This window comes from Pelmatolapia mariae, linkage group LG7, assembly GCF_036321145.2.
Source record: "Pelmatolapia mariae isolate MD_Pm_ZW linkage group LG7, Pm_UMD_F_2, whole genome shotgun sequence".
Lineage (NCBI taxonomy): Eukaryota > Metazoa > Chordata > Actinopteri > Cichliformes > Cichlidae > Pelmatolapia > Pelmatolapia mariae.
The window spans coordinates 47,369,560-47,388,154 of record NC_086233.1 but is presented as its reverse complement, the minus strand read 5'-3'; the positions used below and the strand labels follow the sequence as shown (position 1 = coordinate 47,388,154).

General features: G+C 38.6%; 1 protein-coding gene across 1 annotated transcript; it reads left to right on the top strand.

Annotated features, from left to right (window-relative positions):
- The first annotated feature begins 1,500 nt into the window (after window positions 1–1,500).
- On the top strand, window positions 1,501–18,556 carry LOC134632332 (periphilin-1-like). The gene is made up of 10 exons (XM_063481011.1): window positions 1,501–1,662; window positions 1,865–1,930; window positions 3,255–3,331; window positions 4,651–4,881; window positions 5,006–5,067; window positions 8,322–8,378; window positions 8,783–8,952; window positions 11,054–11,130; window positions 11,911–12,045; window positions 17,648–18,556. Coding segments are annotated over exons 2-10 (1,005 nt in total). The 5' UTR covers window positions 1,501–1,662; window positions 1,865–1,929; the 3' UTR covers window positions 17,843–18,556.
- Window positions 18,557–18,595: the final 39 nt, after the last annotated feature.

The window sequence follows — 18,595 nt, the reverse complement described above, 5'->3', positions numbered from 1 at the left end:
GAGGGAAAGAAAAACAGCTGAGAAGAGGGACGGGGAAAAAGGGCAAAAAACAAAAACCAACAGAATAAGTAGACAAAAAATACATATATCGATCACCTGGATCACCTGTTGAGAAAGAATAAAGAAAACAAGCAGAAGAAAACGAGAGTAATAGAATAAACAACATCACAATGAAATATGGGAATATAACAGTAAATACTAAATATTAAACATTATTGTGCAGCACGTAAGATTGACAGCGCACAGTGTGCTTTGAGGTAGGAGCCAAAAAGGGTGTAGTTTGTGTGTGTGATCACCCGTGTGTACACATGTGAGCATGAACGCGCTTGTTTTTAAAAGGTTCCTTCATGTAATGATCTGCTAGAGGGTGTGGGGGCCACTGCCCCGTCCTCCAGGGCACGAAGCAGGTATGGAGGAGATCAAAACTCCAGACATCCAGAGGCCCCCAGAACACAAGAGACCAAGGAAGACCAACAGAGGGGCAGCCGCGCCACTATCCCAGAAAGAGCTGAGGAGAGCCCCAGATGAGGGGTCACTCAGCAGCTGCGGAGCAGAAGCCAGGGGGGGTTGCAGTGACGTGCCCGTGAGCTCCGCACACGCACAAACCCTAGTAAAATATGATCTCTATCCTCTATGATAATTTTATGTCGGCAAAATAAGTGTGCATTTTCGTAAATGTCTGTTTTACTTATCTATTTACTGTATTTGCAAATGTTTATGTTACTGTACTGATTTCGTATTTCATTTTTCACACGTCCAGTCTGCAAAGTCAATGCGCACAACTAATAAAAAAAAACATTTAAAAAAAAAAGGCAAAATGAAAGCAGCTGCATCGAAGTGAAGTAATACATCTCGTATTTTGTTTCCTGCAGCAACACAATAATAAACGTTATTTCAGATGTACATCTCAGTAGTTTCTTCAAAACTCAACACTTAAAAAAAGTGATTATAATAACAAATGAGGGGAGACCTCCATTGACCCCTCTTTCAGAGTTAAAAAACAAAACAAAAAGTTGTTTCCTTGAGAACATTAGGACTTATCCACATTTACACTTACAACCCTTTTCAAAAAACAATGAAACGAAAATGAAATGAAAATGAAGAGTTAATTGAAAGTAGGGTCCTGAAGGTTATATTTGCAACAACAAATATAAGAGTTTGGTAAGGATGAGATTTTGGAGGTTACTGTAAGAAGAGGAGCTGTTTTAAACTCAAGGAAGGGTAGTATCATTTTAAGTAAACACTCTTTAGTCACAGGTTTGGTTTAGTCTTATTTTAGTCAAAAATATAGCTTAAATGATTTTTCTTATTAAACATTGCATAGAGTTTAAGAATAAAACAAATCAATGACCATTAAAGACGGTTATCATGTAGGACTAGGCTTATTGTACTGTATATAACGTAAATTGTATTCTGATTTGTATACTCCGGCGCGCTAGGTGGCGCTATGAGATGGCATGAAAGTTGTTATTAAATTCGTTCAAAATAGAAAATAAGAATCAGTGCAGGGTGCTGCTTTGCAGTGTTGCTGGGGTTGTTTTGGTTTTACTTTTGAATAGTTTGGACTCTCGTATAATTTGTATTTATTTATGGGAGCCTTTTTGCGATAGGAGGATTCTATAATGTGGACGTCGCGGTGAGAGACATAGAAATCACTACTTGGTGAGTTTCTGAAGACCTCGCCTCATGTGTTAGCTTAGCTAGCTAGCATTGGTAATAACATAGGTAAAACAGCTATGTCCTTGATTTAGAGCAGCATGATACAAAAACTGGCAGAGTCACGTATTTAGTATTTAACAGAAATGGCCTTATGATGTGGTCACGCATGGTTTGCTTTCCCTAAATACTTTTTTCTTTCTTACAGGTTCATCTTTCGCTACTGAAACATCTTGAAAATACCAGACGGAGAACCAAAAACATTCTTTTGGCAGTAAGTGAATATACCAACTTTTCGGTGCGTTACTGGTACATTATAATACAGATCTGAGCTCATAAGGGAACGTTTTTGGCTCTTCTACTGTGTTCAGTGCCCTGAGCAAGTTCATTTGAGACTGCGATATATTGTTATGTGTTTCTCAATCTCTTAAGTTTCCAAGGATGGATTCATTTGTCTCTGTCTGTGTAGACGCTCATCCGTTTTCTTAAACTCTTATCAAACCCTTGACCAATTCACTGGTGGTTGGAGCCTGTCCCAGCTGACAGAGGATGAGAGGCAGGGGACACTCTGAACAGGTCACCAGGCATAATAGGACTAACACAGATTTACAGATAACAAAACACTCTAAGATCCACATTTACTAATCTCTAATTAACTTAACAGATGACTTTTGACTGTGGCAGGATACCGGTGTAAAGGGGGAGCAGGCAAACTCCACACACAAAAGGCTCGAGCTGAGCTTGGGGTTCTATCCCAGAGTACTTACAGTGCCACCCTATGTTGACTTACATGCCTTCGTTATTTCCTCTAGTTTGATGAGATGGGATTTTGCCAAACATCAAGTTGTGATTTAAAGCCATCAGATCTCTGGATTTAAGCACTCTAGTCTTAAAAAAAGACAAGAGAGAAGACAAGAGAGACACTTGTGCATGGCAGCTGCAGGCTTCAGCAGTTCATGCCTATACAAATTCTCATTATGTGATAAGTCATCCCTTTGGTCATAAAAACCATAAAATCTAATCCATAAGTAATGAACATTTGCATGAATCAGTCTAGACTTTAAAGCCTATTTTCACCAATGTTTTGATTAGCAGAAGACCCGGTCTGCCTCCTGAGCTATAACCACCCTAAATGTTTATATGTGTGATTTTCAGACATATATTGTAGAGTCTGCTTAAAATGATGTCTGTGCCAAGAACATCACTTTTGAGAACTCACAAAACACCATGAAGTGAAGTTTTTTTCTAGTGTAGTTTTTCTAGCTAGAATAGTTTGAGAGATCATCAGGCATCCATTTCAGTTTTCTATATCCTGTTCATATCACACTACCTGATAAGGTTTGTCTACAGGCTGGGTTCCCTGAGTTTAAGAGGAGTAGTGAAAGAATCGTGTGTGTAATCATCAAACCTTTTTTTCCCTGCCTTACATAAAGAGTAGAATATCTCTGATGACGAGAGATCATTGATGTATTAAGATCATTCTTTAAAACGTTGTCTTTATTTTGGCTGACTGTAGAGCAATGTTATAATAGCGTCTATATTGATAAACAGCTATTTAATCCTTTTTTAAATGTTTTTTTGTTGTTGTTTTTTTGCAGTGGCATATCGACATGGCCGAAAATCATTTATTAGAGAAGCATATGAAGAACACTTCTTACCAGTGGATGGAAGAGAGGTGAGAGGATGTGCTTTTCATGACTAATTCATTTGTATTTAGTGAAAAGAATTTTATTAGTAGAAATCTTTGGTGTTATGATGTTATCATTACTATAGTCTTGTAGATAGGGCTGGGCGATATGGCCTAAAATTCATATCGCGATATAATTTGAAGCATGTGCGATAACGATATATATCACGATATATTCTTTTCTTCTGTATAACGTATTTTCCACACTATAAGGCACACTTAAAATCCTTAAATTTTCTCAAAAATCCAGAGTGTGCCTTATGTATGAATTCTGGTTGTGCTTACTGACCTTGAACCGATTTTGGCGTGTAGAAATCTGTTAAAAAATGTTTTAGTACAACTTTGGTAAGCCTGCTGATGGACTGCTTGATGGATTGTCAGAGCATTACGGCTGCCGTAGTGAGGAGTAATCTGGGTCCAAAACTCCGTCCCCTTCAGGTCCCAAAGTCAAACGAACACAGAGTTAAAAACAGTCTAAATTCTTTCATCTTTAATTAAATCATCAGCGTTGCTGCTTTATCGGGTGTAACAATTAAGTTTAACATCCATGCATCCATGAAAACAGAATTTATTAAATTTAACGGAGTTAGAAGTTAACAGGAAGTTAGCTCGCTAGTTTATACCTAAACATTTCATACCATGTTCTGACTGAGAGATTTTTGAAACTAATTAAAACGTACAGCTCTGCTACCACTTCCAACATAAATGAAGACAGAAAACTAAACAGCAGTGGCGTTTGCAGGGTTACCGAAGTTAGACTACCTGGTATATAATGTTGTGCTACGCGATTGCTAGCGACACAGCTATGTTAGCATAACATTAGCACAGTGAAGCTGGAGGATGAACGGCAACTTTTTTTCCACTCAATAAAAGTTAACGTGAGGGATTCTGGTGGTTAGGGACAAATGCAATCGCATAGCAGGATGCTATACACGGGCCAAACTTCAGTCAGGAGAACATAATTTACTGATGATAATGGTTGTAGCCGCCGTGATACTTTCTACCAAAACAGGCGCAGCTTGATGACATCATCAACATGCGCTATCGCGATAGAGCGATATAGTCAAAATCTCTATCGTTGGCCAAATCTATATCGTTTCTATCGTATATCGTTTATATCGCCCACCCCTACTTGTAGACACAGTATATAGTGTGTTGATGAGTATTTGACCACTTTTTAGGAGGTCAGTGTTCTTTCCAAGTCTTTTGACACTCAGAAATTTTAGACATGTTTCTGTTATTCTATTCGATGCTGTATTAAGGATAGTATGCTCTGAAATGTCAAATGTGTTGTGCTGTTATTTCAGGTGACAGTTCAGCGGGTTGTAAATATTGTCGAAAAGAGGTCCCATATGCCACGGCCGGGAGTGGAATTAGACAGAAGATTTAATGATGACCCGTGGTATGGAGGTCCTCGTGATTACCATGATGGAAGAGGCTATTCTGATGACGGCAGTTATCCAGTGAACGATCAACGATGCTTTGATGAAAATCTCAACTTTGGCAATTTCCATAGAAATTCCTCTCCCCACCAAAGTGTACGATAAGCTTGATTTGCAAGTGTGGTTCAGAAGCCTGAATCTGTGTTGTGTTAAATCTGCATTTGTGGCCTTTCGCCATTAAAGTTACTGAAATTGTGATTTTTATTTTTTATTTTTTCAGGAGGCATCGTATTCTCAGCAGTGTTATAGCAGAGATGATTTGAGGCATCAGTTAAGCTCAAGGTAGTATGTTCATTCTTTTTGTTTTTTTAAGGTATTCAATTTGTCAACAATTTTTGCTTTTTATATTTCATGTCCATTACTTTGTGTCAGATCTCAACTCTGATGAATTCTTTGTGTAATACATTCTATTGACCACTAGATGGTGGCAGAGTTCTGTCTTTTAAAAAGTAAGCTCAATCAAAAGTTTGGACACACCTTCTCATTTCATGGTTTTTCTTTATTTACATGACTGTTTACTTTGTAGATTCTAACTGAAGGGATCAAAACTGTGAATGAACACATATGGAATTATGCAGCAAACAAAAAGTTTGAAAAACATCAAAAAAGTTTCTTGAAAATAGCCACACTTTGCTTTGATTTCTGCTTTGCACACCCTTGGCATTCTCTTGATGAGCTTCATGAGGCAGTCATCTGAAATGGTTTTCGAAGAGTCTTGAAGGAGTTCCCAGAGACGCTGAGCACTTGTTGGCCCTTTTGCCTTCACTCTGCGGTCCATCTCATCCCAAACCATCTTGATGGGGTTTAGGTCAGGTGACTGTGAAGGCCAGCACATCTGGTGCAATACTCCATCACTTTCCTACTTGGTCAAACAGCCCTACACAGCTTGGAGGTGTGTTTGGGGTAATTGTCCTGTTGAAAAATAAACGATGGCCCAACTAAACGTAAACCGGATGGGATGGCGTATTACTGCAGGATCCTGTAGTAGCCGTGCTGGTTCAGTGTACCTTCAGTTTTGAATAAATCCCCATCAGTGTCGTCAGCAAAGCACCCCCACACCATCACACCTCCTCTTCCATATTTCATGGTGGAAACCATGCATGTAGAGACCATCCCTTCACCTTTTCTGCGTCGCACAAAGACACAGTGGGTAGAGCTAAAGATTTCAAATTTGGACTTATAAGATTAAAGCACAGATTTCCCCTGGTCTAATGTCCTTTCTTTGTGTTTCTTGGCCCAAACAAATCTCTTCTGCTTATTGCTTTTCCTTAAAAGTGGTTTCTTAGCAGCTACATCAGCAGACACTCTTTTCTCGTTGGCCACTTCGACATACCACCAGTTTATAGGCCCAAGCCTCACTTTCAAGGAGTCATACCAGGCTACAGAAGGGGACAAAGGCCACTAGTGTCTACTCACTAAGTCAGACAACCCCACCCTGAGAGGAAAAACAGCTGGACACTCCGTCCACAGTTAAACACCCACCCACCCAAACACACACACACACACACACACACACACACACACACCCACCCATATACACATACATGTCTCAGGCACTCTGACACTCTGAGCAGCACGTCTTATTTAATTTCTGGCCTTATTTTTCTAAAGTTAAAATGAATATTAGATAATTTCAGGTTGTCGTTTAATCTTGAATATGTATGATGCAGTAATTCTGTTAGGTGCATATTATTTAAAGCTTGTGAAGGAATGCCTGGCATTAAAAAAGCATTTTGCCAGCTTAAATTGTAAGCTCATATATCACATTTTTAAATTTGCCCCTTCTGTTTTTTTCATGCTGACACTGCTGGATTGCCACGTTAGATTTATCATAACTTGTAAAATGCTGACAGTGACATTGTAGATGAACCTTAAAATGAGGCATTTCGGTAAAATTGTAAAAACCCAGAATGCACAGAGTGGTCATACAGTATGTAGTACAACTTGCTTTCTGTGTAATTCTAAACTAAATCTATAGTTTTTGATTAATGAAAAAATACTTTAAAATCAAGTGAATATTTTCACAGTTAGTTACCAGATTCCCCACTTATATCAGTCTCACCCACTGCACAACAACTAAAGAAGGAATTCTGTACTGTTTAACTGTAAAATTACAAAGACGCCCATTTAATTTGACTTGCTTGTGTAATTACTGAGCCTTTACGTGAACTTTGGATCTGTCAGATGTTTTCTGTGAGTAGAAAAGGAGGGTATTTTAAACAAAGATTGCAATGACTAAAAATTTCAGTATTGATCCTATTTGTGTCACAATGCATAGCCAAGAGTTCTGTCAGTTCCTCAGCAGCACTGGTGTAATATTGCTCCACAATCAGAACTGTGTAAATGAAGTGTTTAGTTTAGAGAAAGTTTATGCTTCTGGTTGTTCTGCCAAGGTACAGCTCATTTTTTTGAGTCATTTTATCATTACCAAAGAGCTGGAAGTCAGATTCATTTTATGTAAAGGTTACTAACAAGGCCAAGCTGACAAATGTAAAATTACTCTTACAATCCCAGCACAAGATATAAACTCTAGGTACTCTTTGCTCCGTAAGACCGAGCAGGACTCATGCAGACGGGGAATAAAGACACAGCTCAGGCACTAATTAGTCACTCTCTAAATTAAAAGTTGTCTGCGTGGATAAATATACAAATTACTATTATTACTTACTGGAAATTATACATTTAACTCTTGACTATAAGAATGAAGAGCACTCATGTGCAGACATGAACCTTTGAATGTATGTCATTTGTCTGTGAGCGCATGTCTGATAAACGCTTTACTCTCTTTTGTTGTTTTCTGACTTCTAAATAAGATACACAAGCTTTTTTTCTACCTTTAATGTTTGTTTTGGACTGCATAAAATGACAGTTAGTGTTTGGCAAATGGCATGCTAAGTCTGCTACTTCAAACAGGCCATGAGTCGTAAAAGTTTGAGGCCTTGTTAGACCTGCTTTTTGTTTGAGATGAGGATTGGGTTCAAGCAGAGGTCGTGACAGCCAGGTGCCTTTAAATTGTTTATACCTCTGGAGGTTATTTGAACACAAGCTTTGAGTTTGGAGAATTGTGAAGTCGATGTGTAAGGAACTATGGTGATTTAATTATGCTGGAGCTATCAAATGTTGCAAAAATGCTCTGAAATTGGATTTAATGGTAAATAAAGAACAGATTTAGTGTCAGTGCGTTCTTGCCGTAGCTACAGGCTGCATGAAATTGAGGACAGATCATAGTGAGGGAAGACCATAATCAGTCCATTTTCCAGCCAACAGTTGCTTTTGCCAAGATTGCCTTAGTTCCAGAAATTTATCAGTACCCCACGGAGTCTTTCAAGTCTTTTTCATTAGTTTTCCTGCTTCCATCACCAATCTGACGGAGTCACTGATGAATAACCTGCACATTTGTTTTTAATACCAGCAATCGTAACTAAAATAGCATTTTGAACTCAACTTTCATAGATTACTTTAAATGTGCTTCTAACTAAACTGCTTCATTCGCTAGTGCTTAAATCTGACTTTTTTTCTGTTGTGTTCTGTCTTAGAAAGAGTGGTCGAGGACACCATTTTCGCAACAGAGGTCGGGGAGGCCCTACTCAAAGGTCAGTGCGCGACAGAAAAGCCAAGTCAGTGCCCTCACATGCCTTTCTGGGTGTTGACATCCTCTTAACTGTTTGCAAACAAAGCTTGAATTTGAAATATGAATTACGGTCCAGTCTTGATGCATGTTCAGTTATTCAGATAAGGAAACCACAGAAAGTCGATTCTGTTCATCTGGATGTAACATTGTCAGTTGGAAAAACATTTTGTCACTCATCCAAGTGGCTTCTTTTGTTATCCAAGTGCTACGTCCAGATGAGCACAATCTGGGATATCCTTGTGGGATACATTACAATCAGTTATATAAAGAGAAATCCAGTTTGCCTTTTGTGTAATCCCTTTATATGCATACAGTAAGCAGTTTGTTTGGTTGCCAGTATTTATGGCATTAGTTTGCTCTCCATAGAAAGGACCATGATGAGTACAGGAACCCTCAGCCTACGGTTATCGTGCGGGATCGCTCTCCTGGAAGAAGAGAAGGCCAGCCGACTGTTCGTTCTGGATCAAACATCAAAAACAGGAACTTCTCTCCTGATGGGGACAAAAGCTACACGTATCAGCAGGGACAGCAAAAGCGTAAGTGTTAAATCCTCTGAGGATGCCAAATAGCTCATTTTAATGATTTTGATAATGCCCGCATACAGATTCACAGCGGGATTAGCTAAAAGATGCCAAAGGAAGTGTGTAGAGAGGGAACTGGTCACCAAGGGTCAGTCTATGAAAACAATACCTTGATATTCACATGGATGATCACAGGTTGTTCCTTGTCACACTTGCATTTGAACTCTTTCTCATAGTCCACTTTATGTGTATAGTCCAACATCAATTCTTCTCCTCTGTTTTCCACTTTGATAAATCAGACCTAAAAGTTGAACTTGATTGTGTGACCCGGTGTGGCAGCAGATAGTAGGACGTCTAATAACAAAGCACATTCTTTGATTTTGCATGAGAAAAACCTAAAAGCCCATTGATAGGTCGAGAGTTGTGAAATTGCCTTACCTAATACAGCACTTTCTGTGCAACTGTTATATTCTTTGTAGTGAAACTAGAAATCACTCCCAATTTTACAAAGATAATTAAAATGTCTGAACAAATTAAGCCACTTCAGGTGAAACATCTGTTTTTCAGAGGTGGTGTGTAATGTGTGGGGTCAGGGTGTGCTGAAAAATGTTAGGGTGGTAATTAGGCTAACACCAAACACACTTTCAGAGGCTGGGAAAAGGGTACCCTTAGCTTGGGGTGGTTTGGCTTTGGCTCTACCCTGACCTCTTTTTTAGTACGAATGTATTAAATACACTAGCTTAAAACTGTCTTCAGAATCACACTGGGTGTGTCATTTTACTCAGTGTCACTTTTGTGACTTTTATAGGCTTCAGAAATGTCATTTTCAGTGCTGAGTCAGCGAAATTTATGAATGTTTTAAAGAGATCTGACACAAGCAGAGTTATTAATTTAAAGTAAGAAGTGTGGACAATAATTTCTCCACTTCTTTGATTTCTGAGAGGCTTAAATGTATTTATGTGTTAAAAGCCGAGCTTCATGTTCTACAGCCCTTTGAAAATGTAATAAAACAGTGAGAAAACAGATGCACCTCCCTGCTCCACTACCATCTGGGATGTTAATTAGAGCAGCACAGCAAAGTACTCAAAAAGGGAGTTTGATTATAGGGCACACTGGGCTTTGTCATGAACACAAAAGGTTTAGTTCAAGTACGTTTTTACAGTCAATTGTTGTCGGGTACATATGACAAATTTTCTCACATTCTGAAATAAGCAATACAAGTACACTCCCTTTATGTAGCATTTGGCTGTGAGTCTAAAAATGAGAGCTATTCTGCATTAAACTACTTCCATTACATGTATGTTTGTGCTGTGTTTTTATATGAACAGTTATAACATTAAACTGCATATGGATTATGGCAGACTGGTGCTCATGTAAGAGTGTGTAATAGCCTACAATAGCTTTAGGCTGTTATAACTAGCTGTGCCTTTAACATGGTTCATTATTATTATAAGCGCTTGACTTTCACACTGTAGTTTTTCTGTTTGCTCTGAGCAACATTATCGCAGTATCTAACCTTTTTGCAGTGAAAGTTGGTGCCATCTGGAGACTCCATAGTCCCACAGCAAAACACCATTTAACTTTCATCTCAGATCAATTAAATCAAAATGAGAAGTTTCCTTCATTACAATAAACAGATAGCTTCTATTTGTTTTTTTGTTTGTTTTTTCTAGACACACTGGAGCCAAAGACGGCAATATTTCAGTTTAGGCACAGCTGAACTCCATGACCACTATTGTGTAGGAGGCTCCAACAAGGGAGTATTAAAAAAACTGACTTATACTTTTCAGCTGCTTCATAAGGCTGTGGTAAATTGTTCACTGTGATAAGTGAGGTACTGTCTCATGTCTCACTCTAAAAACAAATTTTCCTCCAGGATATCTTTTAGAAATATTTTGTGGTATTTTACCATTATTGGGCATTGTAGTAGGGAGAGTTCGGTGTCTTTAGAAAAAGAACATTAAACAACAACAAAAAACAGATTTTAAATCATGTATTTATGGGTACTTGCATGTATTTTTTGGGTCCCTCTGTGTAACATTAGTCAGATGTATGATAGTTATCTCAGGATGCTTATCTGCTTATTTTCTTACTCTAATTTTACTTTTCTCTACAGATAAACCCAATCTGGTGACAAGCCAGACTCCCAGCAGCTCTGTGGAAGGGTCTCCTCACAGTTCAGCATCTTCAAAGGTAAAAGCAACATTTTTAAGAAGATTCAAATAGTTGTTCTCTTAAACTGAATGCACTGACAAATGTGGTAACAGCTGGAAAAAGTGCAGGTAACGCAAGCTATGACAAGATGTTACAGAATATCACTTGCACTATTGCATTGCAAATACAGAAGAGGGAAATATTTGCATTTGGGGCTTGCTCTGTAATCCTTCACAATTTATATCCATTACGATCTACATATTCTTTTGGTTTATCTTGGACATTGAGCCAAATGAAAGTTCTGTGAATGCGTTAATGAAACATAAATCCTGTCAATCTTAAGAATGCATTACTCAGATAAGGAGGATAAAGAATATATAAATGATGATTTTAGTAATACGTTTACATAAATATAATAAGTTTCCTTGGTAATTGATTTCAATTCAGTTAACAGAAAACTCAAAAAGTGTGCATCTGGATTATTATGGGTGAAACATATTGTATAACATTTGTGGTCATTGTGCAAAAATCCATCAGCATGTTACTGTAAAAATAATAAGCAAAATTTGCTCTTTGGTTCACGGACATTAAGGTTGGGTTTCCTTTAGGTTATCTCTGTAATCAGAGCGATATACCCTGTCTGGTAACCTCATTTCTGTTTACTGTTGACATGTGGCATGCATAATTAGACACACACGAAAACAAGAACTCAACACCTGTAAGAGAGCAAAGTTGTCTCCATTTGAAAGACTTTGAAATCAGAGCCAGTTTCTAAACGCGGTGCCCTCGGCTCTAACCCCTTAACCTTTGACCCGCCAGGAAAAAACTTCAGCATCTGCAGCGGAGTCGGAAGAGGCGGCGGCTGCCAGCATGGAGCCAAAGCTGACACCAGAGCAGGACATCAAGGCTCGCCGGTTGGAGGCCATTAAGGCGAAGGCTCTGGAAATTGAGACGGTAGTAAGATTTCCTCCATGAAACTGTCTACCTTCTGTGAATTCACTTTTCTTTATATGTTGCTTTGGATAATATAACTAAGGGTAACCACAACTGCCTATATGGCTCTTTGCTCAGGCTGACCCTTCATTATTCATTCATAATATCACTGGGTCTTTAATACGACATCAACTAAAATCTTTTTGACCTTAAAAAGGTGAGATTATATTTCTGAGATTTTACATGAAACTAGAGAAATTAGCTTAATTGCGTATTGTTTCAGGATACTGAACCGCCTGTTGGCCAGTGAAACCTTCAGACTCGCCTCATTGTAACTCGTTTCTCTCACTTTTTTTTAGGCCGACTCATGACTGACTTATACACCACTCAGATCAGCCAGTTACAGAGGACATAGGCACAGGTTCAGGAAAGAAACTAAGCTGATGTCTTAAGTTATTAAATACCAAACGTATTGAACCACCTTTTTTAGCTGGGACATGCTAATAGGTTCACCTCAATGTGCGGTGGCCTGTTGCTATACATGTTTGAGCCTCACCATGATCTTGGGGGTTGATCAGCCCTTTTAACTTGACTTTATGTATCACTGTAAGTCATGGAGCAATAAGTACAAGCTATGCCTCGGCTTGTTGTAGCTTATATGTGAGAATCATTTTTTTCTTGTAGAAAAAGAGGATGAGTAAGCAGAAAAATGCTTAGCACCTCAGTTTGCGATGCCTCTCGCGGCCTGCTATTTGGAGTTGCACTTTTTCCATCCCCTTCATCACTTTACACTACAGTACTACTTATCTATTCCAGTTAAAGCAGTGCAGGAATTGCCCTGCAGGATGCAGGCGGCCCACACACAGTGTGGTACATCTCTTGGCATTAGCACACACATGCTTACCCTGCCATTTAAAGACGTGGTGAGAGGCAGCAACCTCAACTGCGCCTTTACTGTAACATCTGCCACAGGCGCAGTCAAAACCACATAGTGCTCGGTCACTCTGAAGGAATGCCGAAATGAGCCGATCAGGTAGCAAGCAGAGACGGGCCACTGAGTCAATACACTGGTTAAAAAAATGTGTTCTTTTTATAAAAATGTTTGTCGTTTCAAAATGAGCTTTTTCTACAAGTTTTAATCATTTGTGGACATCCCTGCACGAGGCTCATTCAGTCACAAATAGATTTAATGCAGTGACTCATTGCATCCCAAGAGCTTATAACATACTGTCTGAAGGCATCATAGGGAGGCAATGGCCTGGGAGGTAGAGTGGGTAATCTGCTTATCAGAAGGTTGGTGGTTCGAACCCTGGATTCTCCAACCTGCATGTCGAAGTATCCTTGAGCAAAATACTGGACACCAAGTTGCATCCATCAGAGTCTGAGTGTGTGAACATTAAGTTAAAAGTGCATAACTCCTTCTCTTTTTTTTCTGTTGCAACAGATTGGCAGAGGATCAGTTTATTATTCTTTAAAGTGACCACAGAACAAGTCTGAACATGTAAAATAACAACAACAGAGTAGAAACTTAGAAAACATCCATATTTCAATATCACACCATAGCTAAGTGCCTGGGAGTGATTTTCAGAGAAGTACATTCATCATCTCAATCAGCCCAAATGAAACATATCCATTTCAACTATTAGCCCCTCCATTGAGAGGTCCGGTTTGCAGCTTGAGTGATTAAAATGGCTCTTTTAATATCCCCTAATGTGTACCAGCCCTCAAGTCATTACCCTACTTCCCTTATTATGCAGGACCCCTGCCTGCATCAGTGCTCATTTGAACAGAGCCTCACTAAACGTCCATGTGAGAGCCGTATGTATAATTTCACTCCAAGCCTTTACTTCCCAGCCCCCACACACTATTCCACTGCACACTCCTGTCAGTATGTTCACAATCTGGACCTCCACAAACATCCGATTTGGGCAGAAGCCTGCTTTTTAAGGCTCCTCCTTAAGGCCCCTAGTGTTGCCATTTCTCCTGGGGCTCCGGTCCGTCCTGTGTGGGCCCGTAGTATCAGGCTTAAAAATCAGCCCATAGCTCCCACTCCAGAGAAGGAACTTAGGCAGAACCTCACCGCAACCTTTACTCACAACATTAAGAGCATGCTGAGGTCAGAAACACACTTCCTATTAGTTCATGCGAAATAGAAACATTTCTTATAGAAATAATAGTCTCCCCACAGTTGTTCAGTATGTTGTATATATACATTGGTTGTTAATCCTTCAGAAAAATGAAGCAAATGAAGCATTCTCAAGTCTGTTTTGATTCTTTCAAGCATGTAAAACAGTGTCTGTGGGATATAATGAAGTGAAAATGTAATTACTGCCAAGAAAGGCTGTAACTTGGGAAGAGCTCAGACATGGTTTTGTTTTGAAAGATGGCAAACAAAATCAACCCGAAGGCGATTAAAGGGGTGGGATTGGTGCGTTGGGCATTATACCACATGTTTGTGTCTCACTTAGCCCATGTTTCCTCTCACATTTGGACCAGGCTTTTTTTCTAAATGATATTTACTTTGTGCAAATGTTCAAGAAGGACAGATCTTTTCTTAGGAGATAAATTTGTTAGTAGAAAATAGTTGCAACTGTTAGAAGGACAAATGGTTTTGTAGGTCGACAGAGAAAAGGGGCCCACGCGTTGCTGTATGAAGCTGACCCTCAGCTTAGTGGCCACACGTGTCGTGAGTCGCTCACTTCCTTGTGGTCGCGCTGAAGTCTATCATTATGTGGGGTTGCAAATTTCACATGACATGATCTGCAGACATTAAGACATCCGCCGCAGTCCAAACATCTCCCACAGTCTGGGATATTTCTGTCAGATTCATTCTAAACAGCCTTCCCTTTGTGTGTATGTGTATAATGCATATTGAAATACAGTGATAATAACCTATATTGCATCAACATTCATTCATAATAGTTATTTACTCACCTAATATTTGATTCATTTTTCCTTTAGCCTTGTTTCAAATGGTCTAAAGTGAAGAAGGTGTGTTAAAGATGCGAGAATGAACAAATAAGCGAGAATTAGGCATCTGAACATGCTGTGGCTGGTTCAGCTGTGAAGTGAGAGAGGAATGATATAAAAAGGATAACTAAAGAGGCTGGAGGCAGTTTTTTAACTTAATTGTAATTATCAAGAACAGCATACCGTACAATGAAGACCGTTCATTTTCACTCTCCAAGTTTTGTGTGTAATTTTCACATAACGTTTTAACCAGACCCAGCACCTGGGATTTTTTTCCCTCTCTAACAGGTTCGCTCAGTAGCCTCTTTTGCTTGAAAACACAGTAAATGGCTCCCATGTGGTGATCTGTTTCCATCCATATTGTTCAGGAGTGAATGTTATTCTTGTTTCTTTGACCTTTCCCGTGTGTTTAAAGCCCCACCCGGCTCAACTCCCTCTCAGATTTTGACTGTGGTAAATTTATATTTTTTAAAATATTCTAGATTTACAATAATGACAGTGAAAAGATTTAGCAAATTACATATTGGAGACACTTATAACTTTTATTAAATTCTCAGCGGGTAAGGTTAGGTTATGGCAGTAAATTTCTAAATGCTTCTGACTGATGGATACACAATTTTGAGTTAGCCTGACATTACATGATATGTATCTAGGCAAAGAAACAGCAGCTGTGGTTTTTAATTTCCCCAGGACTGACAGAACCCTGGAATATAGTGTTTAACCGGTTAACCTCACTTTCTGTTTAAGCACGGACACTGATTTAAGTTGACAGGCAACGTTTTTTCTTTTCAAAGCTAGCAAAGCTGATGGTGTGTGTTTTATTGTATTTTAACAGACTGATCATAGTAGATGCGATACAGTTGGCTAATTTTAGTTCAGCAACTAATGCCTGCACACCCCACAGTCTTAAAATGGCTTTGTGGTCTGAACATGACACAGATAAGTAGTACTTCTAACATAAGGATGCTGAGACTGTTTAATTAAGTCATTACTTTGAAGAAGTAGGTCATGTCTCCAGACATGTGCAAAACTGAGCAAGGACTGTCTTCTGTTTGATCAAGTTGTTATCAATAGTTGAGATAACCAAAAAAATTGAAAACTAGCTAGAAATGATATAATTTTTTTTTTTGCACTGGCTTTATTTTGATATATATTTGCTGCTTGATCACCTGCAGAGTGGCTGTTTCAAGTTCTCCAGTGACCTTGATTGTAGATGTAATTGCGGCTGAACTCTGGAAGACTCTGATGTCCCATAGTCCTCCTTAACAGGCTGGTGTAGCCCTAAACCTCTGTGCAGAGTCAGTGAAAGGCCTTGCATTTTGCCATTTTCCCTCAGGTGATAAAGATGTTGTCAGCTTGCACCTGGGACTCCAATAAAGAACTTAATAGCTGTTTTGGGTCGGCAGTAAAATCTCTATGGGACATGAGAGCTTGTTGCAATGTGGTGTGAAAGAATGCTGCAGTCCAGTTAACATAATCTGACACCTCATGTCCATTTTGTTATAAGCCGACGTGCACGAATGTAGGTTCACATTCACACACCTATGTGATGAATACGGGAAAAGTGGGTTCATTAAGTTCACAGGTATCCATGAGCACAGTAGTTAGACTATAATTTAAACAACTGTCAGTGTTCACTCTGTATTTGAGGTTAGTTACTTAATCATTTCTGCTCAGACGGCTTATAAATACATCAGTACATTTCAAGTGTATTCTGTTTTTGTACATACACAGTTTTACTCTGTTTTATGTGCATAACGAACAAATTATTTATGTTTATATTTATGTTGCACTTACTAACTCAACCTGGGACTTAATTATTAATTTCAAGAGTATACATGTTACATAAAGTTACATAAAGTATACATGTTACATGTATGAAAACCTACTTAGGTTTAGTTCTAATTGATTTCATTGTGTAACTACACATCCAAACGACATCCTTTGCTTTTCTTGTAATTTGAAAAAAAAAAAAAAAAAGATCTGTTGCTTTTAAAGCCAAAAGACTCAAGATTTTATTTTGAAGAGGCAACAAGAAAAAAAAAGAATCAAAGACTATAATATTAATTTTTTTTTACTACTCACCACAGCAAAAAACTGTCTCAATCTCATCCTATCGCTAGCATCCTCTTCTGTCACATCAACCCTTCCATGTCCTCCTTCATTACATCTATAAACCTTCCTCTTTTCCTCCTTCTTGGCAGCTCCATATTCAACATCCTTTGCACAATATATCCACTATGCCTCCTCCTCACTTGTTCAAACCAGACTTGTGTCTCTATTTTGTCTCCAAGCTGCTCGACCTGAGCTGTCCCTCTGATATTTCTAATCTGTCTATCCTGGTCTCTCCCAGTATAAACCTGAGCATCTTCAACTCTACCACCTCAGCTCAGCTTCCTTCTTAGTGCCACTGTTTCCAAATGACACATCAGAACAGGATTCACTTCTGCCTTTTAGACTTTCTTTTCATTCTTGCAGCTATCCTTCTTACAAATCACCCCTTTAAGATAAGGGCACAGTTATAACATTCAGATAGAACAATTTATTATGTCTTTATAATGTGGCTTTGATTTAGTTTAGTTTAGTTTTTTATTTGTTGTGTCATGATATTGCATGCATAATGACATTCCTGATGTGATTGTTTTGTTTACAGCATTACAGACAGGACTGTGAGACGTTTCGCACGGTGGTGAATATGCTGGTGGAAAAAGAGCCCAGCTTGGATAAAATGCTGCAAGCGCCACTAGACAAAAACCTGCTGGAGATCAAACAGCGTTGCCTAGATGCTCTTAGGAACTTTGTGAAGGAGCTGGATGAAGTAATAGAGCAGCCGGACACCAAAGCGTAAGCCGCACATCACTAAAACATAGAGAAGATAGAATAGAGTATCAACACTTTCCATTTGAAAAAAGTGGAAAAATGTTCCATGTGCAAAGTTTATCTAAAGTGTTTAACTATTTTATATTTTTACTGTGTTCTGCAAAGAACAGTACTGGCAATTTATTTACACAAAACACTCATGTACAGTATTATGTGCAAACAGGATCATTGTGATAGAAAGGGGTATGTTTAAAACTAAACTGAATGACTGAAATGCCTATTGCATTTTGGGTCAAAATCAAGATACTTTGTGAACTGACATAATACTTTAAAGTGCTTTTTTTTCCTTTTTTTTTTTTTTTTTAACCATGAATTGTGTTGTCAGAAACATAAAATGTTATTGCATTTATAATTGATGTAAAGCTAAATGTATCATCATTTACACCAGCTAGAAGTCTTGGTTAACATTACTGCTAAAAACTTCTGATAAGGAAATTACAAAAAAAATAAGAAATCATGAAATGTAGCAGATAGAATGATTTTTACCTTTAGCTATGGCTGCAAGTGCAGCTGAGACCAACACAAAAACAAGCATTATCCACCAGTTATCAAAGGGTCCAAGTTCATTACGTGTTTTACTGGTGCAGGAGAGTGCATTTTTTAGGATATGCATTTTTCTTTTTTTCTGCTTGTGAATATCTTTTTGCTTTGCAGTTAAAACTTTCGCAAATAAAATGTTAGACCTGTAAATAAATGATGTCTCGTATTTCCTTGTTTACAT